The 25496-nt window shown below is 47.3% G+C and overlaps 9 protein-coding genes across 9 annotated transcripts; 6 read left to right on the top strand and 3 right to left on the bottom strand.

The window, feature by feature from the left end:
* Positions 1-339: 339 nt before the first annotated feature.
* MCYG_00665 (mitogen activated protein kinase kinase kinase 3) lies at positions 340-5207 on the top strand (the record flags this gene model as incomplete). The annotated part of the gene is made up of 2 exons (XM_002850515.1): positions 340-5012; positions 5087-5207. 2 exons carry the CDS (start codon positions 340-342, stop codon positions 5205-5207), a joined length of 4794 nt encoding a protein of 1597 aa, XP_002850561.1.
* A 557-nt stretch (positions 5208-5764) lies between these two features.
* On the top strand, positions 5765-7546 carry MCYG_00664 (DNA repair protein rad9; the record flags this gene model as incomplete). Its single annotated transcript, XM_002850514.1, has 7 exons — positions 5765-5878; positions 5987-6136; positions 6196-6334; positions 6391-6606; positions 6661-7265; positions 7325-7468; positions 7526-7546. The coding sequence occupies 7 exons, from the start codon at positions 5765-5767 to the stop codon at positions 7544-7546; spliced, it is 1389 nt and encodes a 462-aa protein (XP_002850560.1).
* A 21-nt stretch (positions 7547-7567) lies between these two features.
* Positions 7568-8768, bottom strand: MCYG_00663 (conserved hypothetical protein; the record flags this gene model as incomplete). The annotated part of the gene is made up of 1 exon (XM_002850513.1): positions 7568-8768. One exon carries the CDS (start codon positions 8723-8725, stop codon positions 7568-7570), a length of 1158 nt encoding a protein of 385 aa, XP_002850559.1.
* A 1612-nt stretch (positions 8769-10380) lies between these two features.
* On the top strand, positions 10381-11727 carry MCYG_00662 (mannitol-1-phosphate dehydrogenase; the record flags this gene model as incomplete). Its single annotated transcript, XM_002850512.1, has 2 exons — positions 10381-11546; positions 11664-11727. The coding sequence occupies 2 exons, from the start codon at positions 10381-10383 to the stop codon at positions 11725-11727; spliced, it is 1230 nt and encodes a 409-aa protein (XP_002850558.1).
* Positions 11728-13210: 1483 nt separating this feature from the next.
* MCYG_00661 (conserved hypothetical protein) lies at positions 13211-14701 on the top strand (the record flags this gene model as incomplete). Its single annotated transcript, XM_002850511.1, has 2 exons — positions 13211-13545; positions 13594-14701. 2 exons carry the CDS (start codon positions 13211-13213, stop codon positions 14699-14701), a joined length of 1443 nt encoding a protein of 480 aa, XP_002850557.1.
* An 821-nt stretch (positions 14702-15522) lies between these two features.
* Positions 15523-18085, top strand: MCYG_00660 (conserved hypothetical protein; the record flags this gene model as incomplete). Its single annotated transcript, XM_002850510.1, has 4 exons — positions 15523-15674; positions 15750-16089; positions 16159-17172; positions 17240-18085. 4 exons carry the CDS (start codon positions 15523-15525, stop codon positions 18083-18085), a joined length of 2352 nt encoding a protein of 783 aa, XP_002850556.1.
* A 2394-nt stretch (positions 18086-20479) lies between these two features.
* Positions 20480-21192, bottom strand: MCYG_00659 (conserved hypothetical protein; the record flags this gene model as incomplete). The annotated part of the gene is made up of 2 exons (XM_002850509.1): positions 20480-21047; positions 21137-21192. The coding sequence occupies 2 exons, from the start codon at positions 21190-21192 to the stop codon at positions 20480-20482; spliced, it is 624 nt and encodes a 207-aa protein (XP_002850555.1).
* A 337-nt stretch (positions 21193-21529) lies between these two features.
* On the bottom strand, positions 21530-22262 carry MCYG_00658 (uncharacterized protein; the record flags this gene model as incomplete). The annotated part of the gene is made up of 2 exons (XM_002850508.1): positions 21530-21549; positions 21803-22262. The coding sequence occupies 2 exons, from the start codon at positions 22260-22262 to the stop codon at positions 21530-21532; spliced, it is 480 nt and encodes a 159-aa protein (XP_002850554.1).
* Positions 22263-23444: 1182 nt separating this feature from the next.
* On the top strand, positions 23445-24671 carry MCYG_00657 (conserved hypothetical protein; the record flags this gene model as incomplete). Its single annotated transcript, XM_002850507.1, has 3 exons — positions 23445-24120; positions 24339-24400; positions 24468-24671. 3 exons carry the CDS (start codon positions 23445-23447, stop codon positions 24669-24671), a joined length of 942 nt encoding a protein of 313 aa, XP_002850553.1.
* Positions 24672-25496: the final 825 nt, after the last annotated feature.

Raw genomic sequence — 25496 nt, 5'->3', positions numbered from 1 at the left:
CGATTACCGCCCACTCCATCCACAGACGCCAGGCCAGGCCAATCATTACTGCGCTGCACCCCCCTCATTTCGATCCTGCTCCTGCGTACGTCGTTGTGGCTGGACAGGCGGCTGGAAACTGTCCTTCATGATACTTTGATGCTGGCTGAAAGCGTTAAGAAGGTGCTGAGGATGTTGGGCTGACAGAGAATTAGCATAATATCGCTGGCAGGTCCTCGATTCTTGAACCTGTCGCTCCTTGGGACTTAGGGGGCGCAAACGATAACGAAGATAGAACAAAGTGTTCGGGGACTCGGTCCCACCGGTTTAACAGTCGATATTCGGTAGACAGAACTCACAATGGATGGCCAACGTCAGCAATATATCCCTGGAGCTCCCATGGGATCGCTCCCGCAGGGTCATATCCCCTTTCCTCCACCTCCGCCACGAACCCAAGCCTCTCATGGCATAACGCTACCGCCGCCACCGAGGCCTCCACCGACTTCGCTGTACGCGCTTCAGGGGATGCAGCAGAACTGGGCAAGGCAGGGGATGAACCAACAATACCTACCTCCACCTCCCATGATGCCGGTAAACCAAAACCAGCATTTAGCAGCATACAGCATGCAGCAACAACGGAAGCAAGGGTCTCTTTCCATACAACCTACTATGAGTTCCGATGATGCACCTCTCACGTCTGCTACCTACATTCCGGGACGAGGGACATTCGGCCCGGGTGTGGGAATTCCTCCGCTCGTTACGCACGAGTCTCACCCCCCGTTTGGGAGACAAGACCCGTATGCCTACCAACAACAAGATTTCGGAACATTTAGACAACAATACTACAAACAGCAGCAATCGAATGAAGGAATAGCTCAACATCACCTGGCCCAGAGACCATATCAGCTATCTATACCTCAGGCCACACAGCTAGACTCTCTCTCTTCTGGACCATCCACTGCTACAGCATACAGCGCCGTTCCCCAGACAGCAATCCCTTCCTCTGATGCACAACAATATATAAACCAAACGCCCAGTAATAATGCGGGTTCATTGAATGGAACGGCCCCTAACGGCGATGCTGAAAGATGGCCTCTAGACCGAGTGTTGCTCTGGCTAGCGAACAATGGTTTCTCGCAGGATTGGCAGGAAACCTTCAAAGCACTTGACCTAAAAGGATCTGCATTTATCGAGCTGGGCTCTAGAGGAAATGTCGGCAAGATGCACCAGGTGGTTTACCCCCAACTAGCCAAGGAATGCGTCAAAAGCGGGACCGGGTGGGATCATTCTCGTGAACGAGAAGCAGGAAAACGCATGTGTAAGCTCATTCGACGGATTTCTAGTACCCTTGGGCCTGAGACTGGTGGAACTGGGCGGTTTTACGAAAATCAAGCTTCACACAGTGCATCTACGGATGGCGGGATAGAAAACTCGCCAAATTTAAACAGAGAACCTATGTCGGCAGTGTCTAACAATATCACTGCAGAAAGCAGCCCTGGACCGCAATTTGCGGAAGTAGACGCGTCAAGTGCTGCTCAGAGACAACACCCTAGTCAATATATGACCGTTCCAAACGCTGACATTCCAACGAATGATACCAATGGACAGGATGCTACTCTCCGACGAAGAAATAGTCCGTCAGTTTCAAGCGACACAGGATTCCCACCACCTACATACTCTGACACCAAATCCCATGCCAGCAGCCCTGCGGCTCAATTTGCGTCTCTTGCTTCTCCTGGCCATAATAAACGAAATAGTTCTGATTCGACCATGAGTCGTGGCCTGTCATCACAGGGCGGAGCTGGCCCCAACGGCCCCAATTCTTCTATCCGGACCAGCATCGGTGCTGCACTAGGAGACTGGCGTGCCGGCCACAACTCCTCTCCCCAGGAGCAACCGAAACAGGCAAACGATAACCCACACACCCAAGGTAAAAGCTTATTCCATATTTTCAGGAAGAAACCAAATCATGACAACCCTCATCAATCTTCTGATGAAATGTTTGATTCTCCAACAAGCCCTGGGGTGGGCCCCGGAGTAGGCGTCCGCCATAATGCTTCATTTGCAACTTCCGGACAGACACCATCCTTGGTATCCGATCATGATAAACCCCGGGCCCAACCTTGGGGTATACCACCGCCTTCGCCCGCCAAGAAGTTTGTCTTTGGGACCGTTGATGGATGGAACTTTCGCTTGATTGATGTTTCCGATGTTGATGCTGCTGATTCACTCAGGGCTCTTATCTGTAATAGTGTTGGTATCAAAGATCCTGGAAGTGCTTTGATTTACCTCACTGAGCCCGGACAAATTATGCACGAGGAGCCTCTCAGTGACACTATGTTGGTAGTTAATCGCCGTGCTAGATCTGATCATTTAGGAAGCTTGAAATTCTTTATTCAGAGTATTGCGATGCCACCGTCTGCGGGACTGGGAGTCACATTTGAAACGTCAATGAATGGCTATAGAGTCCCGCTGGATATGGCTGAAGAGCATGGAAGTCAAGTTTCTACAGCACGGCGAGTTGCTCCACCTCAGAACACCCTTTCAAATACTGGTGTCTTCTCATCCCCTAGCGGAGGACAGGCTACCATATTGAGCCCCTCATCCGATCAAGAAAAAGAAGCTATGATACAGCGTGCACACGAGCAACATCTACGCGAAGCCGAACGTAAACAGAAAGCCTACCTTGAATCAAGGAAGGACAGAAATCAACGAACTGACATTTCCATCGGAAACACCGCCGTTAGCATCAAGGGTGACCGGGTAATTGATTTTAATGCCCCCCGCACTTCGCCGTACGAGGATAAACGATCAGATACCCTGATACCGTTACGCAAGCCACCGCTGGCTCCGTCGGAGTCAAACACACTTACCAAAGTCAACTCTCTTAGCAAAAAGCCTGAAGACCTCCGAATGAGGAATTCTAAGGAGTTTCAGCCTGATTTCCATAGGCAACCTTCATCGGATACTAAGTCAAATTCACCGGGTATTGGGTTTGGCTTAGGAGCCGCCTTGGCCAGTGTTGGAAAGATGTCGGGGGTAATTGGAACGCCAATGGGATCGTCTACCACCACCCTCCCGTCAACGGAGAATGTAGGGAGACCAGAATCGAGCCGCTCTGAATCCGGCGCTATATCTCCCGGTACAACGACGTCCGCAGAAAAAGAGAGTTTCCCCTTGAATACGCCAGGCCACAGCGAAATTGGTGAATCTAACAATAATCAAACACCTAGAAACCCTGCCAGCGAATGGAGTAGCAGACCAGAAACCTCAGAATCTTCGCTCCCATCGAAGCCAACGTTACAATCTCGAAAGTCTTATGGCCCTGACTTCAACTTCCAGGAATCCACGGTTCCATTTGCTAAATCTCCATTACAAGAAGATTCGGATGATGACTCGGACTCTGGTCTTTTCGCTAAGCCTATAGCTCGTCCAGCTCCTCCCCAAGCTAAGAGGAAGCCAGTTGCCGATACCTCTAAAAGTGAAGATCTCAAGCCAACATTAAAGGTTAATACAGAATCTAGGTCTATCAAGGGGCGCTCTGTGGCATTTAAATCACCGACTACCTCAGGTGCCTCGGGAAATCTCCCTTCTAGTGCTATTTTTGATCTGACTGAAAATCGAAACTCCACTGACGCCGACACCAGCAACCCATCAACGGATGATCGTGACTATGACAGGCGACGTGAATCATTTGTTAGAGATGATATTTGGGCAAGTAGACCTCCTGTGGAAGGGATGATCGACCATTTAGACGACTTCTTCCCGGGTGTCGATCTAGACGAGCCTTACTTAGATGGAAATGTCCAATCTCCGCCGTTATCACCCTCTGGGCCATCATCTAGAGATGAAGCAGAGCCTGAAGCGACAGATATTAGTGGTACCGCGGGTCAAGCTACAGGTACAACTGGATATCCGCCTTTGAAGGATCTTCCAGACGTGTTAGGATCAGCTGAATCAACACTCAAGGCAAAGAGAGTACCAAGCACAGTGGCACACAGGAATTTATCACGTTCAGGTGGATTGAACAGGATGAAATCTATTCGTGAAGTGGCTAAGGGAGCTCACCAAGTAAACCGACACCAGAGTATACAAAACAAAGGTGCGGCTGCATCTGGAATCCTTCGAAGGAAAAGTACCAAAATGTTTGGCGCTAGGATTATGCAAATTAGTCCAAAGCCAGGAACACGGTTAATTGACTTGGATCCAATGCCACAGCAACCATCAGCAATGATACAACAAGGAAAACTTCCACAGAGACAACCAACTTTCCGTATCATCAGGGGTCAACTTATTGGGAAAGGAACATATGGCAGAGTGTACCTGGGCATCAATGCGAATACTGGTGAGATCTTGGCCGTGAAACAAGTTGAGGTGAATCAGAAGGCTGCCAATTATGACAAGGATCGTGTGAAGGAACTGGTTTCTGCTATGGATCAGGAAATTGACACTATGCAGCATCTGGAACACCCTAATATTGTCCAGTATCTCGGATGCGAGCGAGGCGATCTTTCAATATCGATTTATCTCGAATATATTCCTGGAGGTAGTATTGGCAGTTGTCTTCGAAAGCACGGAAAATTTGAGGAAAGCGTTGTGAAATCCTTGAACCGCCAAGTGCTAAGTGGCCTTGCATACCTCCACGACCAAGGAATTCTTCATCGAGATCTCAAAGCAGATAACATCCTACTCGACCTCGACGGTGCCTGTAAAATCTCGGATTTTGGTATCTCAAAGAAGAGTGATAATATTTATGGAAATGATGTTACCAATTCCATGCAAGGTTCGGTCTTCTGGATGGCTCCTGAGGTAGTTCAATCGCAGGGCCAAGGGTATAGCGCTAAAGTGGACATATGGTCGCTCGGCTGTGTGGTCCTTGAGATGTTCGCAGGTCGACGTCCATGGAGTAAAGAAGAAGCTATTGGGGCAATCTTTAAACTGGGTAGCTTAAACCAAGCGCCTCCTATTCCTGAGGATGTGGCACTTGCTATTGAACCTGCCGCTCTTGCCTTTATGTATGACTGCTTTACAATGTAAGTCATCACTTTCTTTCATTATCTTATTCCTGACGAGTAATATCTCACATTTTACTGACAACTGTTGTTAGTGATACCTTCGACCGTCCGACCGCAGAGACGCTTTTGTCACAGCACCCATTCTGCACCGTCGACCCGAATTTTAATTTCCTTGACACTGAATTACATGCCAAGATCAGACACGTCCTTTAGAGCTCTCTGAAAGACGTTTAATACTGATCGTCTTGCCTATTATTGGCCATTCTTTTGACAAAGGTCTTACTGGTATAGACCGCCATCTTGAAAAATAGGGCTCGCCCCCGGTTTTATATGCCCAAACTTTCTCTTTTTTGTTGATTGTTATCTATTTGTTCTTTACTCCTTCCATTCGGCCGCCAGTCAAAGCTTTCTTTCGATAGCGTCCCAATTTTCTTTATTTACGATACGTGCCTTATATATCCGTTATGAAGCTAAGGCGAACGTGAAGCATAGGCGTTTCAGGTTTGCTTGGTTACTCCTTTTTAATGAGAAGTCGCGTTGTTTATATGGAGTAGCATAGTATATACATACATCTATTTTGTTTGGATTCTACAACTGATTAAAAAACAATTGCTCAACATAGTAATTGATATCTTCATCTTCTACTCTTTCACGTGATACGCGTTCTTCTTTTATTAGTCAGCAGGCCGATATGCTGAATTCTTAAGTGAACCACGCGATATCAACTTCGTGGTATACAAGTTGGATCAAGAAAGTAATTCTACTTAAAGATGGCTTCTTTATCCTTTACGTTACTCCCAGAAGCTCTCATGCAGCTCCGTGATGTGCTAATATGTCTGTCTAAATTCAATGAAACTGTCTCAATTGAAGCAGAGCCTGACTGCGTAAGATATACCCATATAACCCGTTTTATGAGAAAGATGGATCTAGGAAGATCTACTTTGCTATGTAGATAAACGGGCTATTAATCATATCCGGGATAAATTCTCTAGCTGCGCTTGTCGACGTTGAATGCTACCAAATCCGGCTATGCATCATACAAATTTGATGCAACGCCCTTCTTTACAGAATACTCCTATAACACATCTGGGAATAAAGATAAAAATGGACGGGAGAAGGTTTCTTGTCAAATATACATCAAAGTATGCCACTTTTTCTTGTCTATAATGTTAGTGTTTCTGAACTAATTTTCGTTTTTAAGGCGTTATTGTCTGTGTTCAAGGGACGGGCCATTGACTTCAAAGATAAAGATACAGCAATTGAGCGGTGTGTGACCCAGTTGTTTGACAGCCCAGATGAGTCGGAATGTCGACTGGTCGTTCAGATGATTTGCAAGCATGGTAAATGGCCATTCAATTAATATTAGTGCTAAATAATGCTAACAAGAGTATCTCAGGGGTTCTCAAGACATACAAGCTTACCTACGAGCCAGCTGACATTCAGCATGCACTGTTCGATAAATCAGGTGCTCAGAATCGGTGGGTTGTTGATTCAAAGCTCCTACGTGAAACACTAGAACATTTTGGTCGTAGTGCAGAGCATTTAGATATCTACCCCGAGGACGGGCGGGCCGTGTTTACTAGTTTTACAGAGAAGGTGATGGCTGGGACAGGTATGATGCTAATTATTGTATCAACATATATTTTCTACATCTAACAGCTTATAGAAATACTGAAACAGCCAGTCCATACATCAGTGGCAATCGAGACGCGGAACTTTGCTTTCTTCAGTGTCGAAGAAGGGCTGCATGTTGCTATCAGTGTGAGGGATTTTCGGGCAATTATTCTACATGCGGATACGCTCAAAGCAAATATTACTGCTCGATATACACGGCCGTGTCGGCCACTTCAGTTTTCCTATGATTTACCTGGGATGACGTGTGAAATCACACTAATGACACGAGGCGAGGGCACCGATGAGACGGAGTCCGTTCCGCCACAGGCCAATGCGGCACGAGAGCTTTCAGCACGACCCATTGAACAACCTATTGTCAATACTAATGCAGAGAGAGGTGCTAGTATTCGATTATCTGGTAGAGAACAGCAGCAACAGGCGCAGGTACATAAGCAGGTACAGCCCCAATCACAAACACAGATGCCGCCACCAGCCTCCCAAAGACAGGGAGCGAAGCCGATCACATCGCTTGCGCCCGTTGCGCCGATAGATCATGAGAGCTTGTTTGTTGCAGCGGACGACGACCGCCAATGGGATGAGCCCCACTACGACGAGGAGCAGGAAGACATGCTTCGATGGGATGCGAATCTAGACCAAGTACTAATCCCCTGCGTTTTTCTTATATACGTTATTTATGCTGATCTAACGTGGTATAGGAGGCATTGCGGCAGAGCCTCGGTGGGACTATCCAAGATAATGTATCAAGGGTGGAACCGGTTTCTAGGGAAGACGATCTCAATGCCAGCCCTACGGAGAAGGACGACGAAATGAGAATTCCACCAACTCAGCGAATATCCCAGGTGGGATGACATGCTTTTTTCTATCTTCTTTGAATATAGTACTAATTGGAGATTTAGATACGCGGTCTATTCGACTGATAGCTCTGTTGGACAATGTCTCTAGCTGGATTTAGATTCTGATAGCATAACCCAGCTCGTTGCGCATCCAGCACCAACAGCCTCAATGTTGCTGCCATCTAAAGGTATTGTGATTTCGTTCCATCGGCCGGTAACATTACCTTGCTCGTCAGTTACTGGACCGCAGTTACCATGCTCCCCCCACCCAAATGCAATCAACGTCTTACGGTCGATTGCACCGACAACATGCTCACTTCCAACGGCAAGGTAAGCGAGGGCCGGCATTGCATTAGACGGCAACTGGCCTCGATCATTGCGGCCCCAAGCCAGCACCTTTCCATCACAGAGATGTAAATAGACGCCATGCCAGCTGGCAGTTAGTGAGTTATATGGAGCTACCATAGAAGGAGCAGCAGATGATATGGCCCATTTATCTGGGCCCAGGATGTATAGTGATTCTGCTGAAGTACTGCAAGAAGAAGAAATTGCCGAAGAGGTGGTGAGTACGGTAAATTCTCTACCACAGCTGATCCCGCGAATTTGGTCACGCAGATTATCACCCACTGATATCCTTTGTGGAGACCAAACGGCCTTCTCACTAACCTTGTCAACTCCCAGCTGACCCTTTCTGGCTGTCCCCCAGCCATATATCGCGCCATCGTCTAGGAGAACTACAGTGTGGCCCATCCCGCTAGCAATGGAGATGATCTGCCTACCGTCTGGAGGGAAGTTTGGCAGCCTTGTTGGCACTTTTATCTCCGTCAAACCTGCCCCTAGGCCAAGTTCACCCTTAGAACCATGCCCGGCCACATAAATAGAGTCCTTGTTGACGGTTACAAAAAAAGAGGCAGACCATGTTGCAGAAATAGAGGAGAAGACGGAGATCTCTCTGTCAAGAGTGACATCGGCATTGGTGATCACCACACGCTGGAAGCGGAGGAGATTCTGGGTTGTGGTGTGCGTGGCACATTCGCCATGCAGGTTGCAGCCAGCAGCGTACACTCTCCCAGAAGGTAGTCGAATCAAAGTGTGATTCCCGCCAGCGACGAGATGCATGGGACTGAGGCTATCTCCGTCACCCGAGGCTGGTACAGGGCATTCGTCCCCCGCGAAAAGACACCTCGCGGGCCTGTCGACATCTTCCATGTGCCCGATCGCCAGCTGCCCCGACCCGTTTGAGCCAAAAGCGTAGAGGTGCATCGCGAAGCCCACCACGTTCCTCAGGTGGCAGCGTTTCGTTCGAAATGAAAAAGGACAGTTACCACGGGCAGGGCAGGGCAAGCAGGATCAGGCAAGAGGAACCGCCAGGACAGGCCGGGGAACTGTCTCTAATACCTAACACAACCCTTCAACCCTCCCCCCTGGTCGGCCCAACTAACCTCCAACTTAGCTAGAAATGAACAGAAGGGGGGGGGCAAAGTCAATAAAATCCCTCACGCAGACAAATGAAGAAAAAGCAGAAAGGTAGGATAGCTTTTCTCCCTTTTTCTCGATATAGACGAAGTTGACTAAGCGAAGAGGCCAAGGCCTCAACTTCCGATACGTTATCAGTTGAAATAGAACCAAAATGTCGGTGCATGGACGAAGTGTATGTTGTCAAGAAAAGAAGCTTGGTCCTGTCCGACCTCTAACATCCCGGAACCACCCTTGTCCATAATTTGCGGAAGCTGGAACGTTCGCGATGTTACTAGCGGGAACGCCACCCGGACAACTCCCGAACAAGGGCTTTGGGCAGCAAAAGAACCCCCACTGGCGCAGCAACTTAACACTGTCAGGATGGTAATAATAATATCACGACTACGAAAAGCCCGAAGTAGCATCGCTGGCACCATGACCTGCTAGCCAACCTCCTGTCCACGCCGACGCTAGGCTTCATATCACATACCGGATATCAACCGTGCATTCCTCACTCGGGATTGCTCTTCACCCTGCTTGGCGACGGTGGGATGGAAGGCCCAGGGAACGGAAGCTAGTGGGAGGAACGAACTGGATCGGAAACAAGCAGTGTTTCTCTGTCTCTCTCTCCCTCTCCACCACTGAAGGTCATGACCCTATCTCACGAGGTTGTTTCAAAAAAAAAAAAAAAAAAAGGGAACGAACAAGAGAGAAAGTGACATCTTCCTTATCTTTTGCCTATCGGTAACACGCTCGCGACTATCAGCTGCTTCGCTGCCACCATCTTTTTTCTAAAACAAAATCTCCCATCCCCAAGCGTATCATTTCGTTCTCTGCGCTCTGATTCGAGGTGATGACGCAGGCCAAGGGGGTGCAGACCAAGTGGAGAGCAGCGTGCAGGCCGCAAGCCAGTCATATCGCAGTCTATGCCACTGGGGTGAGGGGGCGTTGCGGGAGATGATTTCATCGCAGGTTTTCTGGTACATTGGGGAAATTCAAGGTCCAGGCAAAATACTTATAGAGCTCGTCTCCCCAAGGCGCAGGGAGAATGTATATCTCTGGTACTTGGAAACTACCTCTGCTACCCTGTTTTTCTGTTTTTTAACTAGCTTTCGATACCTTGCTCCAATTGAAAGATTCGAACATTCGCCTTGAACCAAGTTCCATACTCAATAGTTTGGTTGCACGGAAAAAAGAAGTAGGAAAGAAATATAGATAAAAAAAAGGGCCGTCCTTGCAAAGCCGTCAAGCTGGCGTCGTCAACTTCTTCCCCCAACTTCCTTTCCTTTTTCTTTTCTTCTCTCCTTGCTTTGCCCACAACATCGGTCACTTCACTATTAAAGGCCATCACCACCGCCCTCTCGTCGGCCATATCTCTTTTCCACGCGTCCCCGTCTACCAGTTCCGCGCTCTCCAAGCAGAAGATACCTTCGTCCACGCACACGTCGACCTCCAGCAAGATGTCACCCAAGAAAGCCATCCATTTTGGCGGCGGCAACATCGGCCGTGGCTTCGTGGCCGAGTTTCTCCATGAGTCGGACTATGAGGTCGTCTTCATCGACGTGATGGACCAGGTCATCGATAACCTGCAGAAGACCAAGTCCTACACCGTCACCGAGATCAGCTCTGAGGGCGAAAACGTCAAGACCATCACAAACTACCGCGCCATCAACTCGAAGCACAACCTCGACGATGTCATCCGTGAAATCTCCACCGCAGACGTCGTCACCTGTGCCGTGGGACCTAACATCCTCAAGTTCATCGCCTCTCCTATTGCAAAGGGCATCGATGCACGAACCATCGAACGCCCACTCGCTGTCATTGCGTGTGAGAATGCTATCGGAGCAACCGACACTCTAGCCAACTTCATCAAGGAACACACAGACAAGGGCCGTCTCGAGAGCCTCTCTGACCGTGCTCGCTTTGCCAACTCGGCCATTGACCGTATTGTGCCAACCCAGGACCCCAACTCGGGCCTGAACGTCAAGATCGAGAAGTTCTACGAATGGGCTGTTGACCAGACCCCCTTCGGACACTGGGGACACCCGGAGATCGATGCCATCCACTGGGTCGACAACCTGGAGCCCTATATCGAGCGTAAGCTCTACACCGTCAACACCGGCCACGCCACTGCCGCATACTACGGGTATAACTCTGGAAAGAAGACCATCTATGACGCCCTCTCCGACGCACGCATCAGGAAGATAGTCGATGATGCCCTTAGCGAGACTTCACGGCTGATCATTGACAAGCACGGCATCCCAGCGGAGGAACAGCGTGCGTACGTCAGCGCTATCATCGACCGTATCTCCAACCCATACCTTGAGGACGTAGTGGAGCGTGTTGGCCGTGCTCCCATCCGCAAACTTGGCAGAAAAGAACGCTTCATTGGCCCTGCTGCTCAGCTGGCCGAGAGAGGCGAGAAGGTCGATGCTCTCATCGGCGCTGTCGAGCAGGCTTTGCGTTTCCAGAACGTCCCCGGGGATGACGAGAGCGCTGAGCTTGCCAAGATCCTTCGTGAGAGGGATTGCGAATCCGCGACCCAGAAGCTGACTGGTTTGGAGCCGGGCCACCCCCTGTACGATCGTGTAGTCGAGAGAGTCAGAAAGGTTCAGAACGAATCTAGGTACGTCCGGGCCTTGGGCAAGATATGATGGTGTACGGCCTCTTTGGAGACTAACATCGTCCTACAGAGATATGATGCCATCTGTCTTGTAAAGCAGTGCACGGCATTTGCAACTAGACCTCACGAAAAGCTTCAAAAGGAGCAAGCAGGAACCACTGGAGGATTCGGACCAAGCCCATGAGACACAAATAAAAGACGAAACAAAAAGAAAAAAAAACACAAACACTTCAGTATGAATTAACGATGTATTTATTATGCCTCCTTTTCCTTTCCTTTTTTTCAATTTCGGACTCAGGCTGGGCGTCGGCGTACAATGGAGCCAGGCCAGCGTTCACACATTCACACACAAGTTAGTGATTAGCTAGCTAGATACGAGATACACAAGTAACTCGTTAAGCCGCCATGAGCGAGCTCGAACAATAAAAAAATACAAGCTGTATCCCTTATATTCTGCGTCTTCTCAAGTTTTCTTCAGCTGTTGTCGTCTACGTTCACGTGATATTACGGTAAATATTTTATCCGAAACTCAGAGATCGCCGACTCTCGGGTTATTATGTAATCTCATCGGGATAAAAAGACCAAAAAGGAAGAGAGGGAAGAGAAAGACAGAGACAAGGAAGGGTCATGTTCCTCTATGCATGTAAGGTAGTGAGGATGGAGGTATAGACAGGGATGCCACTTGCATAAGGTAAAGTCTTACGTGACCGTATACCTTGTCCATGGCCTGGTATATCCGCGCCAGAAGATTGATTGGAAATAACCGGGCTAGAACTCGAGAATGATAGTATTAAACGGCTCTGTTATAGCTGTCCATTTTCCGCGGCGATAAGGACGACAACTCCTAATGCTGCCACATAGTTCATACTCTCAATCTTGGTTCTCGTTGTACTGTGTCCGTACCGAGCATCTTCAGCGTTCCAGCCACAGACTAAGGTTCGCAGGAGACCCAGAGGGCGGTGCAGAAAGTCGAAAAAAAGGGCGTCAGCGTCAGCGCCAGCGAACAAGTTAACTTGCTTTTTTCCTTCGCACAGTGAGGTACTCTCTCCGGCTGGAAAAATGGCTCTTTCGCTGTGTTGTGGTTACATCTGTTGGTTACCAAGCGAGTATAGACATAGGATTGCGAGCCCTTGGCTCCGTAGCCTCATGCAGGGCGGACAGCGGCATCAGGTGCCTCACAAACGGGCTCGAACGCTTTTTTTTTTTTTCCTTTTCTCTCTGTTCATCGCCTTCGCATGTTCCTTTTTTTTGCATGTTCTGTTTGAACGGTTCATAAGTCGCAATCTAGTTATCCGTTTGTTGTCTGCATGCTTATCGCTGTTATCGATGACCTCATAACCTGGGCCTTGGTAGAAGAAAGCAGGCTTCTTCCTACTCAGACGGCCGCACACGGCTGCATTTTGGGACCTCATTCTAGGGCCCAGCAAGAACGGGCGAGCTGGCGATCTTCGTCTGTATAGCATCATCTTCTTGTACTCATCATATCGTACCGTTGTATCTGTATATTCTTCGTCAATGCTGATATCTCTTCTCGGCGCTTAGGCTTTTTGAGCCATCACATTCGTCTTACAGAGTACATCACACAGTTATTGATATATACCAGATATATCCCCTATTGCAACGCTTGGTCTCTTCTCAAATCTATACTTTGGCGTGAAGAAGGGAGTATGGCTACCCTGCCACTGCCGCCTCATCGTTCCCTCCTCCATGGAGTCGAACAGCTGCCCCCGTACACTCCCCGTAGAGTGCCTCTGAATGACTCCGAAACAGCGTCTATACATTCAGATGCACCGTCATACGTATCCGCTGCTCCGTCCTACCACTCTTATGTCCCAGCGTCCCACCGGCGGGCGAGCGATGTACTTCCTAATACTCCCTCGCCAGCAGAGAACCAGCAACGCCAACCACGTCCAGAGCCACAGCAGCAACAGGAACGGCAGACGACTCAGTCCCAAGGGGCACAGAATAACACCGACCGGAATGGTCTCCCTCCTACACCAATGTACGCCCGTGGTTTCGAGAACCGCATTGGCCCAATATCACCCTTCAGTAATTCATCTAACTTCACCGCACGATCCATACGTAACACATCGTCCAGCCTTCGCTCAGCGTATAACTCATCGGAATGGGTACCGGTCACGGGCAGCTTGCAGTCACGTCACTACCGGAATGTCGCAAACAGGCGTGTAACAAGTTCATCCAACGAAATTGATGCGATTTCAAGGTTCATTTTCCCGGGGCTTTTCCAAACCACAACAGATATCACAACGTCTAGCATTTCAGAGATAGAGAACCGACCTTCTTCATCAAGAAATGCGGCGATGCCGTTTTCTCTTGGACAAGCTCATAATTCGTCCACCATAACTCTAGTTCGTTCTCCAACCGAAGAACCATCTGCCACTTCTACAGCAAACGAGCGATCATCACCCACACAATCGGGCATACACCTCCCTCTATCTCCCCATGAGGATCCAGATCTAGTCGGTGAAGAAGCTGCGGCTCGCTTCCGATCGCAACGGCTCTACATGGCCTCACAGCAGGAGCTCAGCCGGGCCCAATATTTAACACCGTCTCGAAATCACGCACAGCAGCAGGAACCACCCGCCCCGCCAGGATTGGTATATCAGTATAGCTCCCTAGTGTCACCGGCATCTACGTCGATTGAATTCACGCCCTCTCCGGAACAGCAGCGACGAGCTCGTATGACCAGCTCTCCTCCCACCTCAGATAACTCGCTACTTCGTCCTAGGACAAGTAGAGACCGCATTGAACCAACTAGGTCACGGAGTCCAGAGTCACAGCAGGTGAACGTTCCAGCCCTCACACCAGCACCTACAGTGACTCCCGTTTCCGCACCTAGTGCAACCATCGCGCCGAATGAAGGACCTGGACCCGGCCCGAGTACAGCTGCAAGATACAACCGTAGATCTCTCGTGGACCGTGACAGTGTCTTACGCGCTCAGGAAGCACAAAACTGGGACTTCATGTTAGCCCAGATGGCAGACGAAGGACGTGAGCGCAGCTGGAAACGGTACAAGGGACAAGTGGAGAAGCAGATGCACGTTGCAAGGCAGTTGAAATTGGGGCCGCTCCTGATGGCTGGATGGAGGAGGAGGTTAGAGGAAAGGAAGAAGGCAAAGTCGAGGGCCTTTCATTAACGAATAACTAGTGGTACTGCTGGGATTTTCTCTTTGGGTTGGCTAATTCTTTTGGGTGTTGATAACATGTTGGTTCTGTGCATATTTTCGGTTTCCTTGATGGAAGGATTAAAGGCTCGGTTCGGATGAATATATTGAAATTTGCAAGCGGAATCTTCATTTAACATCTAAGCAATATGTAAGTTCACTCTCATCCATTAGCAATTTGACCTTCATTTGTAGCTTCCCCAGAGTACGTTAAGCAGTAGACATTGACAATTCATATGCCCCTTATCACAGGTAAAGATCTCTCATAGACGGAGATCCGGAAGAGACGGGTATGCTGCCATTGCATTTATTTGTCTGAATTCAGTGGTGTTTCCGTAAAATCCATTCTTTTTGGTCATTTACCATCAGCCTTCCCGGTAGATTGATTGAACATTATTGATGTCCTCGAAGGGCTTTTAATGTCATTCCAAGGCACAGAATGTTGTCAAATCCATGATCATTTTCCATGGCTGCAAATAGCGTGGAACGTCCGTAGCTAGGTGGATCCAACATCAGTCACATAATTAGCCATTCCATGACCCTCGGGACAGTATCCAAACCGCATTACTATATGGTGGCTTTCATCCTCCTTTCAACGTCGGAGTTGGACGTTGAAGAAGTTCAAATGAAAAGCAAATCCGGAGGAGTTGATACCTCTCACGTGACATAACTGGCTTCAAGGGTTAAAGAAACCAAGTTAATTACATGCAACACCATCGATGTTGAAGGGATAAGTTTTGGCCGTCCACTGCCCAGAATAGCCAGTTAATATCACCATGCCCTTTATTTAGAAGATGCACAAACCTACAAATAGCAGCGAGGGAACTGAAGAGCCCTCCCTGCTTGCGGAGGATGCGCTGGGTGGGATAAGGAATGACCTCGAGTTCACGCAATGGTACGGCGATGTTAAAGACGAATTGCTAGAAGCAAGCTATGAAAAATACCAGTACGTGCTACTATATTATTTGCGGCGAAGTTTCCTTTCTTTCTCTTTTTGTTACTAACCGGTTGGATTATCTAGATCATGCCTTGACGACCTAGAGTTGTCGACATACCACCTCGACTCTCTCCTCCAAGATACATCGCAAACCCTAGAAATCCTCTCCTCTCTCTCTCAGTCATTTGAATCAGTAGAGAACCGCACGGCTGCCTTTCAGAAACAATGTGAAGGCCTCCTCTCTGTCCAGAACAAAAGCTCGAAACTAGCAGATGACATTCATGAGAATCTGATACCCTATGACTATCTGGATCCTATCTCTAGAAGGCTCAATGCACCGGGGGCTAGTAACTCAGTTCGCTCAAAAGATTTTTCGGATATGTTAAGACGCCTTGATGAGTGTCTAGATTATATGCATGCACATGTAGGGTCGACTTCCTCGTCACCGTTGTTATATGTTGCCTTGCCTGCTAATATATTCTTTCTCTTAAAGCCAGAACATAGGGAAGCAGAGGTATATAGGGCGCGGTACCGCCTACTACTCACTCGTGCCCTTACATTGATCCGTGGCCAGTTTGTCTCAACTGTACGGGAGATCTCATCAGGTGTTACGAAGCGGATTGCTGATCGTCAACTTAATGACACCACTATGTCGGCTCTTCTCTATGCCAAATTTCGTGTTGGTGCTCCTGAAATGAAAGATATGGGACTAGAAATCCAAAAGAGAGCGGTTCCTCCCTTGGACCCCGAACAAGGTGCTGAAGCGGAATACCAAAGCCTGCTGAACGAACTTCACGTAAATTTTGCAACATCCCGTGCGAAGTTGGTTGTGCCGCTCGTGAGAAAAAGACTAAATGATATCGCAAACGCACCAAGTACGTCAAAGGATTTAGTTGCATTTGCGAGAACAAGTATCAGCTACGTTCGTGGCATATGTCTTGATGAATTTGAACTGTGGGGAGAATGGTTCCATGGCCAGTACGGCCTCTATGATTGCCTTGAAGCTATCTGCGAGCCTCTCTATGACCATCTGCGACCTCGAATTATTCATGACAACAAGCTCGTTAGGCTATGCCAGTTGTGTATATTACTCCAAACTCGATATTTAAACGATCCAGATGAAGATGGGGAATATGTGGCGGATCCCAATCAGCTAGATTTTGCAGTATTGATCCAACCTGCGCTCCAAGACGCACAGACACGACTTGTTTTTCTCGCACAGACTATCCTACGAGACGAAATTGAAAGGTTCAAGCCGCGCCCAGAAGATCTTGATTATCCTGCAAAGAATAAACAAGCTTTGCAAAACAATGTTTCACCAGCAGTTTCAGGGAGTAAATCTTCATTTATTGAGCCGAAGGTGCCAACGGCTGTGGATGAGGATCCTGATTCCCTGGCAGATAAAGATTCCCAATGGGACTTTACTTCACAAGCCATGTTTGAAGGGTGGTATCCCACTCTAAAGAAAGCGATCTGGCTTTTAAGTCGCATATATCGGCTGGTTAATGTGAGTACTCTTCTTCTCTCCCACTATTACCCGATTTTGACCTTAGCCAACGAATTCTCCGTTATAGTCCAAGGTATTTGATGATCTAGCCCACCAAATTGTCCATCAAACAACGCTTTCAATCCAACAAGCTGGTTCAGAGATCTCCTCCAAAAAGTCTAAACCGGATGGGCTTCTATTCCTTGTAAAGCATTTGCTTGTATTAAAGCAGCAAATTGTTGCGTTCGATATTGAATTTGTGTCGCCTGACGTGTCCTTTGACTTCTCTGGTGTAACTAACACTTTCTGGGAGCTACAAGAACGCGGCGGCCTTTTTAATACTCGGACCTGGATGCAACTTGTTGGGGGCGGTTTGTTACCCCAAGTAGTTGAAAATATGTTAGACGCCAAAGTTGAACTTGATGGTACACTTCGAACGGTAATCAACGATTTCACCGACACATTCGCAACCAAAATGACTTCCACGCTACCGTCGGCCGCAAACAAAACAATAACTCCGGCATTGTCTCAACAAATTCAAAAGGGAGCTCTGGCTATGCGCCGAATGATCGAGGAGGAGATACCCAACTTACGGCATTTACTGGATGACTATCTGGAAGATAAGCGAACCAAAGAAACCCTTGTCAGTGCCGTGCAAGATAATGTTATCCAACTCTACGAAGAGTTTTTGGAAGCATATGCCATTGCTGAAGCTGGGAAAGATAAGCTCAGCAGGAAGAGTTCAGCAAAATCTGTAGCTGTTGGGGAGCTGTGGGATATTGAAAAGTTTGGGGAGTGGACTGATACTGTCTTCAGACCTAAGATCGAGGTCTACGGAAGCGATAATGATAATGATAGCCAAGATAATGAGTCAGAAGGGAATAATGAGGATTGCCGTAGTGATAGCGATGACAATGACGACCATAGCAGTTAGGTCATCTTGCAGACTTGGATGAAATATAGTCTATATTATCTGTGAAGAAATGTACAAAAGAAGGCAATGCAAAATCTCTAGCGCTCAAGCATATATCACTATTATTTCCGTCTCCTTTTGTAAAATAAACTTCTAAGTTATCAATTTTAGTTTTAGAATCTAACGTCCAGTTTTTTACTTCTTTATCTTATGCTTAACTTCAGGACATAATCTTTTTTCTTAGAAAACTGTAACAGAAACTTTAATATGGATAAATATACAAAAGCCCAACACCGACTCCAACCATTATTCCCCCCTCCGTAGCCATAATTCTCAACCCATTTTAGAACAAAGTAAAATACCTCCCTCCTGCCAATATTTCCAATGCGTCTTCAAAACAAAACAGCTACATCATATAATCAATCTGAACGCAGCCTAGGTTAAGCGGGGCTTCCTTGGTGATTGCTCACTTCATTGCTGACCATATTCTTTAGGTACAGTTATGGAATCATTCCGCTCATCATCGCACCTCATAATAGCCATATGGCACTCTTGAAGCTGATGGGAATCTCAATCCCTAGAGCCGCATTAGTGGGTGCCATGGATGAGGGGGTATGGTAGATTTACATACACTCTGTGCGTGATGAATAACCTCTTCTTAGGTAGATGCCAGATCGTCGTTGGGTATAGTCCAGTTCGTAGATATAACTAGACCTACGGCTGAAACGTGGTATTCGAGAAGGCTGAGTTTTTGGGCGGCTACCTTTGAAGTGGACTTCTGGCCAGGGCCGAGGGTGCATCCTCCCACAAGGCCGTTCTTCACGTCTTTCGATCCTGTAATGTTGCGTCTCCATCTTTGTTGTAATCCAAACTTGGCACATTGGATGGGCCTTGTAGTATGGGTGGATTTCTGTGTCGGTGTTGCACGTAATGATGGGTTGAGAATATGTGCGGGATGAATGTATTCAATCAGCTGGGCTTAATCAATATCTTGTGAACTCCGGGTAGTAACTGTTGACAATAGGTGGGATTGGTATAACAAATGTAAGATTAGACGACTATGCTGGTTGGGATTGAAATAAGGCGTAAACCCAGAACGAAGAAGAGGAAGAAGTTAAAGATACTTATAGGTCTCAATGTGATTCCCACATTAGCCGCATAATAATTATAGGATAGGATCATATGCTGGTTGCCGCCGCAGTCCCAAGGCATCATTCTGCATGGGGCCAAGCTATTTAGTTTCATGATCGACTGGCGCCTAGTAGTTATCAGTCATGGATAGCCTAGTAATTATCAGTCATAGATAGTGGTGGGCTCGCAGCCAGCAACGAGAATACGGGGAACTGAGAGTGGTTGGGGCGCGGCATTCTATTGCAGTTCGATGTCCGGATACACGACATAGCCACAGCTTTTTCTGCTATTGACGTAGTTTTGGGTATGTTCCATTGCATTCTCTGGATGGGGCATGCTGGGGGTAGTTATTGAATCCATCGCCTTGTCCAGACCATACTTAGGCGCCGTCAACTAGCCACAACAATGGCTGAGTCGAATAAGAACCCGGTCACTTAGCCACAAGCCCCCACCAGACGCATGGAAAAACTTCTAAACGACTGGCTGAGGAGGAAGCAGAATTGAACTGTGCTAGTGGCCTCCGTCGACATGTCTCCATCGACGTACCATGGCGGATACAAGGCATCTTCCGTCGACTTTCGATAAAGGCCATAGTTTGAAATGTTGAACCAGTACGGAGTACAAAACAGTGTATATGTAGTACGTCACTCATCCCTGCACACTTTTTATCCTACTACTCCGTACTCTTCAGGGTATTTAACGACATCCAATCAGAAAACCAGTGAAGGGATTAAAATAATAACGTCTCACAAAAATAACTAGGTAGACCCGCAAGTCCTCTTTTTTATACAATGTCAAATATAACCAGTCTCTCTGCTGCCACTTAACTAGTGCGGGCTCGCCTTTCTGGTCGAATGGCAGATTCTGACATACAAACATTACCCCCGAGGGATAATATGTTGACTCTCTTAAAGGGAAGCCAGTGTTTGTCACCAGATTTAATACATTTCCCAATGAGAAGCATCAGGGAACTGGGAAAGTGAGTGATAACGCTACAAAACAAGCAATGGTTGAAAGGGTAGAGTATACGTAGCTATCCTCAACCATTACTGCCTCCTTACTATGGAGGACTGAATATAGATGCTTTCCGCTTCCGTGCGAAATACGAGAATGTGAAATATTCTGCAGGCCTTCGCGGCCCTCAGAAAAGGTACCTCAATTCTCTTTCAATCTATAAACGAACTTTGATGAGCGATAGTGGTAGACAATTTCTTACAGCTGGTTAAAAGAGTTATTGGTTTCCAAATAGTTCCGGTAACTAGTAACTATAACTAGTTAATAATGCTATAAGTTAAGTATTTCAAAACTCTTTTGTAACTGCTTCGCATGGGAGGCAAACGACGGTAAAATGTCGGGAAGCGGTTCGAGCAGGTTTCCATCTGGGTATGGGACTACTGTTCGTTGGTTAAGATCCATCATTGCAGAACGTTCGTCTGCATATATGTGAGTAAAAAAGGACTTCCAAAGCTTGGTATAACCTCCCATCTCGCGCATAGTCGGCCGGTCGTAATCCATCTGGACAAAATCCCAGTATTCTGGATACCACCCCGCCCGCTCCCAATCGACGATTGCATTGATACGGCCGGTATTCTCATCAACTATAATAATCCTAGGGGCGAGGTCGGCATGGGCAAAATGAATCGTATGGTCGTCACCTAGGTTATTCGGCTCACCCTGGGCTAAAGAGTGATGGAACTCTTTTACACTATTAAATGGTCCTAACCAGCGCTTTTGGTACAGACCCACGTCCAACGCACCTCCATCTACTGCCATAATTCGATCCCCGGTTAACTTTCGAAGCTGAGCAAGATATCCATCAATTTGGAGACAGATATTTGTTTTCTGATCCTCACTTAGATCCTTCCATATTATATTTAATGGTTTTCCGGGTATATATTCCATCACAATGCAGAATCGTTGGCCCGTTCCCTCTGGACATACCCTGCCTCAAAAACTTTCGGGACAGGGATAGTTGTTGTCTTAGCAATAAACTCCATTACATAACTCTCTCCAGAATCGAATAGTTTTGTTTTCACAACACGGTTCTCATCCAAGCGAATAGGATGCACCCCTTTGACTCAAGGGTATCCGCATTCCCAACCGTAGCCATCTAACTCGAGTTAGGATTGGAAGCTATGTATATATAGGTTGTTGTACGGTACCTTTTGGAGTCAAGGAATCCATTACGTATGGATAAGCCGTTGCAATGTGCGGAAACAGGTTTCAAATTATAAGGGTTGTAATGGATTGCAAATGGATAGTGCCTACTATAAGGCAGCTAACTAGTTAACTCCAGCCACAGCCTTGACACGTGACTATATCCGTTGGATTATGTCATCCATTACCCATGCCCACTGGGCGCTTGGCAGACCGGGCCATTAGTACGGAGTACATATAAAACTAGCTAACTAGCCGCATCACATTCTTGCCTTTCACCATCTTATGTATCAGTCACCATCAAAACTGTGCTAAGCCAGGCAGCCCGTGAGTTGCTCTCTAGTAGTGAGGTCTTCTATCGGAATCGTACACCACAACCAAAAGGGCATCCCGCATTCTCTTTGTTCAAGCCTCAAGTCTTGTCAACAATACTGGATGGTTTCTATATACCTAATACCGCCCCCAAAACGGCTTCTAAGCGCCCGGGCCTGTCTGTTCTATTTTCGCGAGGATTGTACGCCCGACAGACTTTGATACAGCAAACACTACGCAGCTGTTCATGCAGTATAGGAATTCCAAGGCTACCGGACAGCCCCGCTGGCTGGAGTTGGAACAAGATACCGTCAAAATCTGCCATTCGGCCAAAAATGCGAGCCCGCACCAATTGGTGGCAGAGAGACTGGTTATATTTGACATATGTACTCCGTAGTTCGCTTCTTTCGCACCCAGCGTCACCCGCTGCGATTTCCAACAAATTCTCCCTGCCCGGTGAGTTTTGGGTATATCCGGCATTGTACTTGACCACTTTCTTGACCGCGTTGATAGTTACCACATCCAGAGAGAGCGGCGAGGCACTAATGTACCAGGATACCTTGTTGCTACACGGTGGTGTCGAAATATTCGAACCCATCCAGGAATACCGAGTAGTCTTGGATGAGACGGGTGGTGGGTCGAAACAAGCTTATTATGTAATATGTTCTTGATGCGGGAGGAGCACAGACATTACCTAATACAGTTAGCACTAAATAGTGAGTGAATGACAAAATATAAACCGTTAACCACCTTTTTCTCGTTTTTGTCCTTGGACCTTTCTCACTTTTCTTCCCTTCACCCTTCTTCATCATGCTTTTCCTCTCTAGCAACTGCCGGAAGGTTTCTTCATCTCACTCTCCTCCGCCCATATTTTTCTCTAGTCGTTGAAAGCTTCTCGCAGCTCGCATCAAAGGCTTAACTATTGAATATGTCTTCCATCAACGTTCCAGAAGAAACTCCCTCCGAGATTATAGTCGTTTCTCCGACGGTGACTGGAGCGCCACTTCAAAATATCCAAGACAGGACTATCACGCCACTCTCAGAACGGAAGACTCCGAAACATATTGCTGTTGTCTCTCCGTTGGGTTCATTTCCAAGAACTTCCTCAGGACACGTTAATTCCCACTTATTTACCCCATCAAGACGACTTTTTCCTGCCGGAGAAGCGATCATTGGTCAGTTACCCAGATATAACATTTTACTACCGCATAATACTAATAATACTCTAGAAGAAAGAGCATCATTATGTCCCGGGCATGCCCACCCTAGCATTCCTCCGTGGAGACATCAGTTTTCTAGAAGACCATTTCCGCGTCATATTATACTTGACTTTGATATCAGCAAAGAACCTGTGTTTGATGAGAAATGTCATATCTTTTATGACATTATTCCAACTACCACATCTGTGATTTTCGATGGGCGTTTTCTCATATTTACGCTAGCTGCTCTCCCAGACCAGCCTTGGCCAAAAAGAATAGCTGGAGTACCTTGCTATTTCACAACAGTGTTTGGAGATCTCGGTCCCAGCGCCCCAATTCACCGCCCAAACTTCTCCCACATTCACATATGTCGTGAACTTAACTATAGAAATGACGAGGGAAAGGCGGAGCTAGTTTTCAACGTGGCCAAGGAACATTTCATCGCAAAGGGAATAAGCATTACTGAAATCCAGTATTGGGGAAATTTTATCGTTATAGTCCTTGAACACCGCAATACAGACAGATCAGCATTACCCCAGTCCGTAACTGGGTGTAGCTGTTTTTATCTGTATGATGACGAAATGGGGCGCCCGCTGAATCTATCCGCTCTACGTCTGATTGAGCCATCTCCAGAAACTCTTGATACCAGCCAGTATGAAACTTTACGTCCAGGTGTCATGCTAAGCTCAGGAAAGCACCCTACCGAGGGATGGGAACTCGTTACTTCTTCTGGCGTACTAATCCAGGACAGAAATGGGCATCGTTACCTTGCCGCCGCATCCCATGGGTTTCCTTGCGGAGACAGAGTTTTTCATCCAAACTCCAAGGGAAAAGAGATTGGGCGCGTGATCATGGAAATTGCACATACAGATGTCGCTCTAATAGAGCTAGACGACAAATCCTCCTTCAGAAATGAGCTATTTCAAAACACGATAGCTCCAGGCCCACCCGTCCAACTGCAACGTTTCGCTACCCTGCAAGAAAATAGAGTATCGCAAGGGCGGTTTATCTACATGGACAGTCCGTTCACTGGCTATATAGAGGGCACACAAAGTGTTCTGGCCACTAGTCGTATACTAGAAGATGACCCTCATGAGTCTAAACAAGTTTGGGTTGCTACACGGTGGGATTATATGGGCCAAGGGTCAAGCAACGCGCTCGTAGATGGCGTTTGTGGATCTGCTATATGGAACGATGAAGGAAATGTTATCGGGTTTTTTCGTTATGCTCCAAAGTCGGGGCATTTTCTTGATTGGTGTATGTCTATTTCCAGCAGCGAGTTGATAGATAGAGGTTATTCTATTGTTAGGGGGTAGGCGGCCGGTCTGTTTTCAAGAATATTTGTTATACTAGCTACTTCATATCAATCAAGGATTGATGAATCTTTACGTTTAAATATCCTCTGTTTGCGAGGGCTGCCTCCCAAGAAATGCCATCGTCCAGAGCCGCCTTACCGATTTATGGTCCACCCATAGATGTTGCCGACTTTTGGAATATCGAGAAGAAACTGAAGATTAGCCACCATCCGCCATTATATGTAAGTACTTCATCAATCTATGACACTGTCTGATTTTTTTTGTAAAGATACCTAATTATACCAACAGAAGAACCGTTTCAAGTTCTCTCCACACAAGAATGTGGCCGAAGAATCGAGCATCAAGGAGGTCACTTACTACTTACTCACTCAGAGCAACACCAAAAGGCAGAATCATTCCTGCTTAATCCTTCAACCAGCGAGTTCTCGGACAGTCGGTGACTTCGTGTTCTCGGTATACAGGGATAGAGAGATCGGCCTGGTGGGCGACTAGGGATGATACACCCTAGCTACGCCTACAGATCATGACGTCGAGGCCGATATGCCAGCAGATGCGACGGCCCGATGGCTTCATCAGAGAGCAAGGAAGAACTCGGAGGCCAGTCGAGCGACGGGTGGTTGATCATCATATCAAAGCCTATCATCAGGCAGTTGTCCGTTCACCTCGGCCGCTTCCCGCTGCTAACATCCCGGGGTCATCGTGATGCGAACGATAGTTTTCTCGATCTTTGAACATGCAGCTTGCGGGGGAAGGGAACCAGGGTTCACCGGAGTTATGTCCTTAACAGGCAAAGGTTTTGAGACTGCAGAAGGGCCGTCAACCTGCGTATCTCTCTAGCTTGTTAGCGGCTGGAAGAGAAGAACGCATAACCAACGGGCCAGGTAGTTTCTCGCTGGCAGCCGGGAACGCCGACAGTTCTTCCTCGGTTAAACCAGGGTTAGACAAATATATTTATCCTGCAGACTCTCAGAGGCCCTTGGAATATGCGGCATCAGTATAGGCTTGCCGTGCACCGAGTATGCGCCGAGTATATATATTTATATATAGTTATATCCACGCGTTGATCGCCGTACATAGTATAGCCAAAGAACTATTTGTCGACTGGGGTACAATCTCAACATCAAGAGATTCTGCAAGATTACGACATCCCTGAAGAGTTTGAACCTGAAGGTTTTGAAGATAAGACATTGACGTACATGTATATGATTATCAAGGAGAGCAAGGAGGATGCATAGTAGCTTAACTAGTTATTATATAGTATGGGTATCAAAAAAATATCATCACCGAAAACCAAGTATCGCATGTGATTACACTCAT

The sequence above is a fragment of the Microsporum canis genome, genomic scaffold (genome assembly GCF_000151145.1).
Source record: "Microsporum canis CBS 113480 supercont1.1 genomic scaffold, whole genome shotgun sequence".
NCBI lineage: Eukaryota > Fungi > Ascomycota > Eurotiomycetes > Onygenales > Arthrodermataceae > Microsporum > Microsporum canis.
The sequence above is the reverse complement of the archived record's forward strand: the minus strand, read 5'-3'. Positions and strand labels throughout refer to the sequence as shown.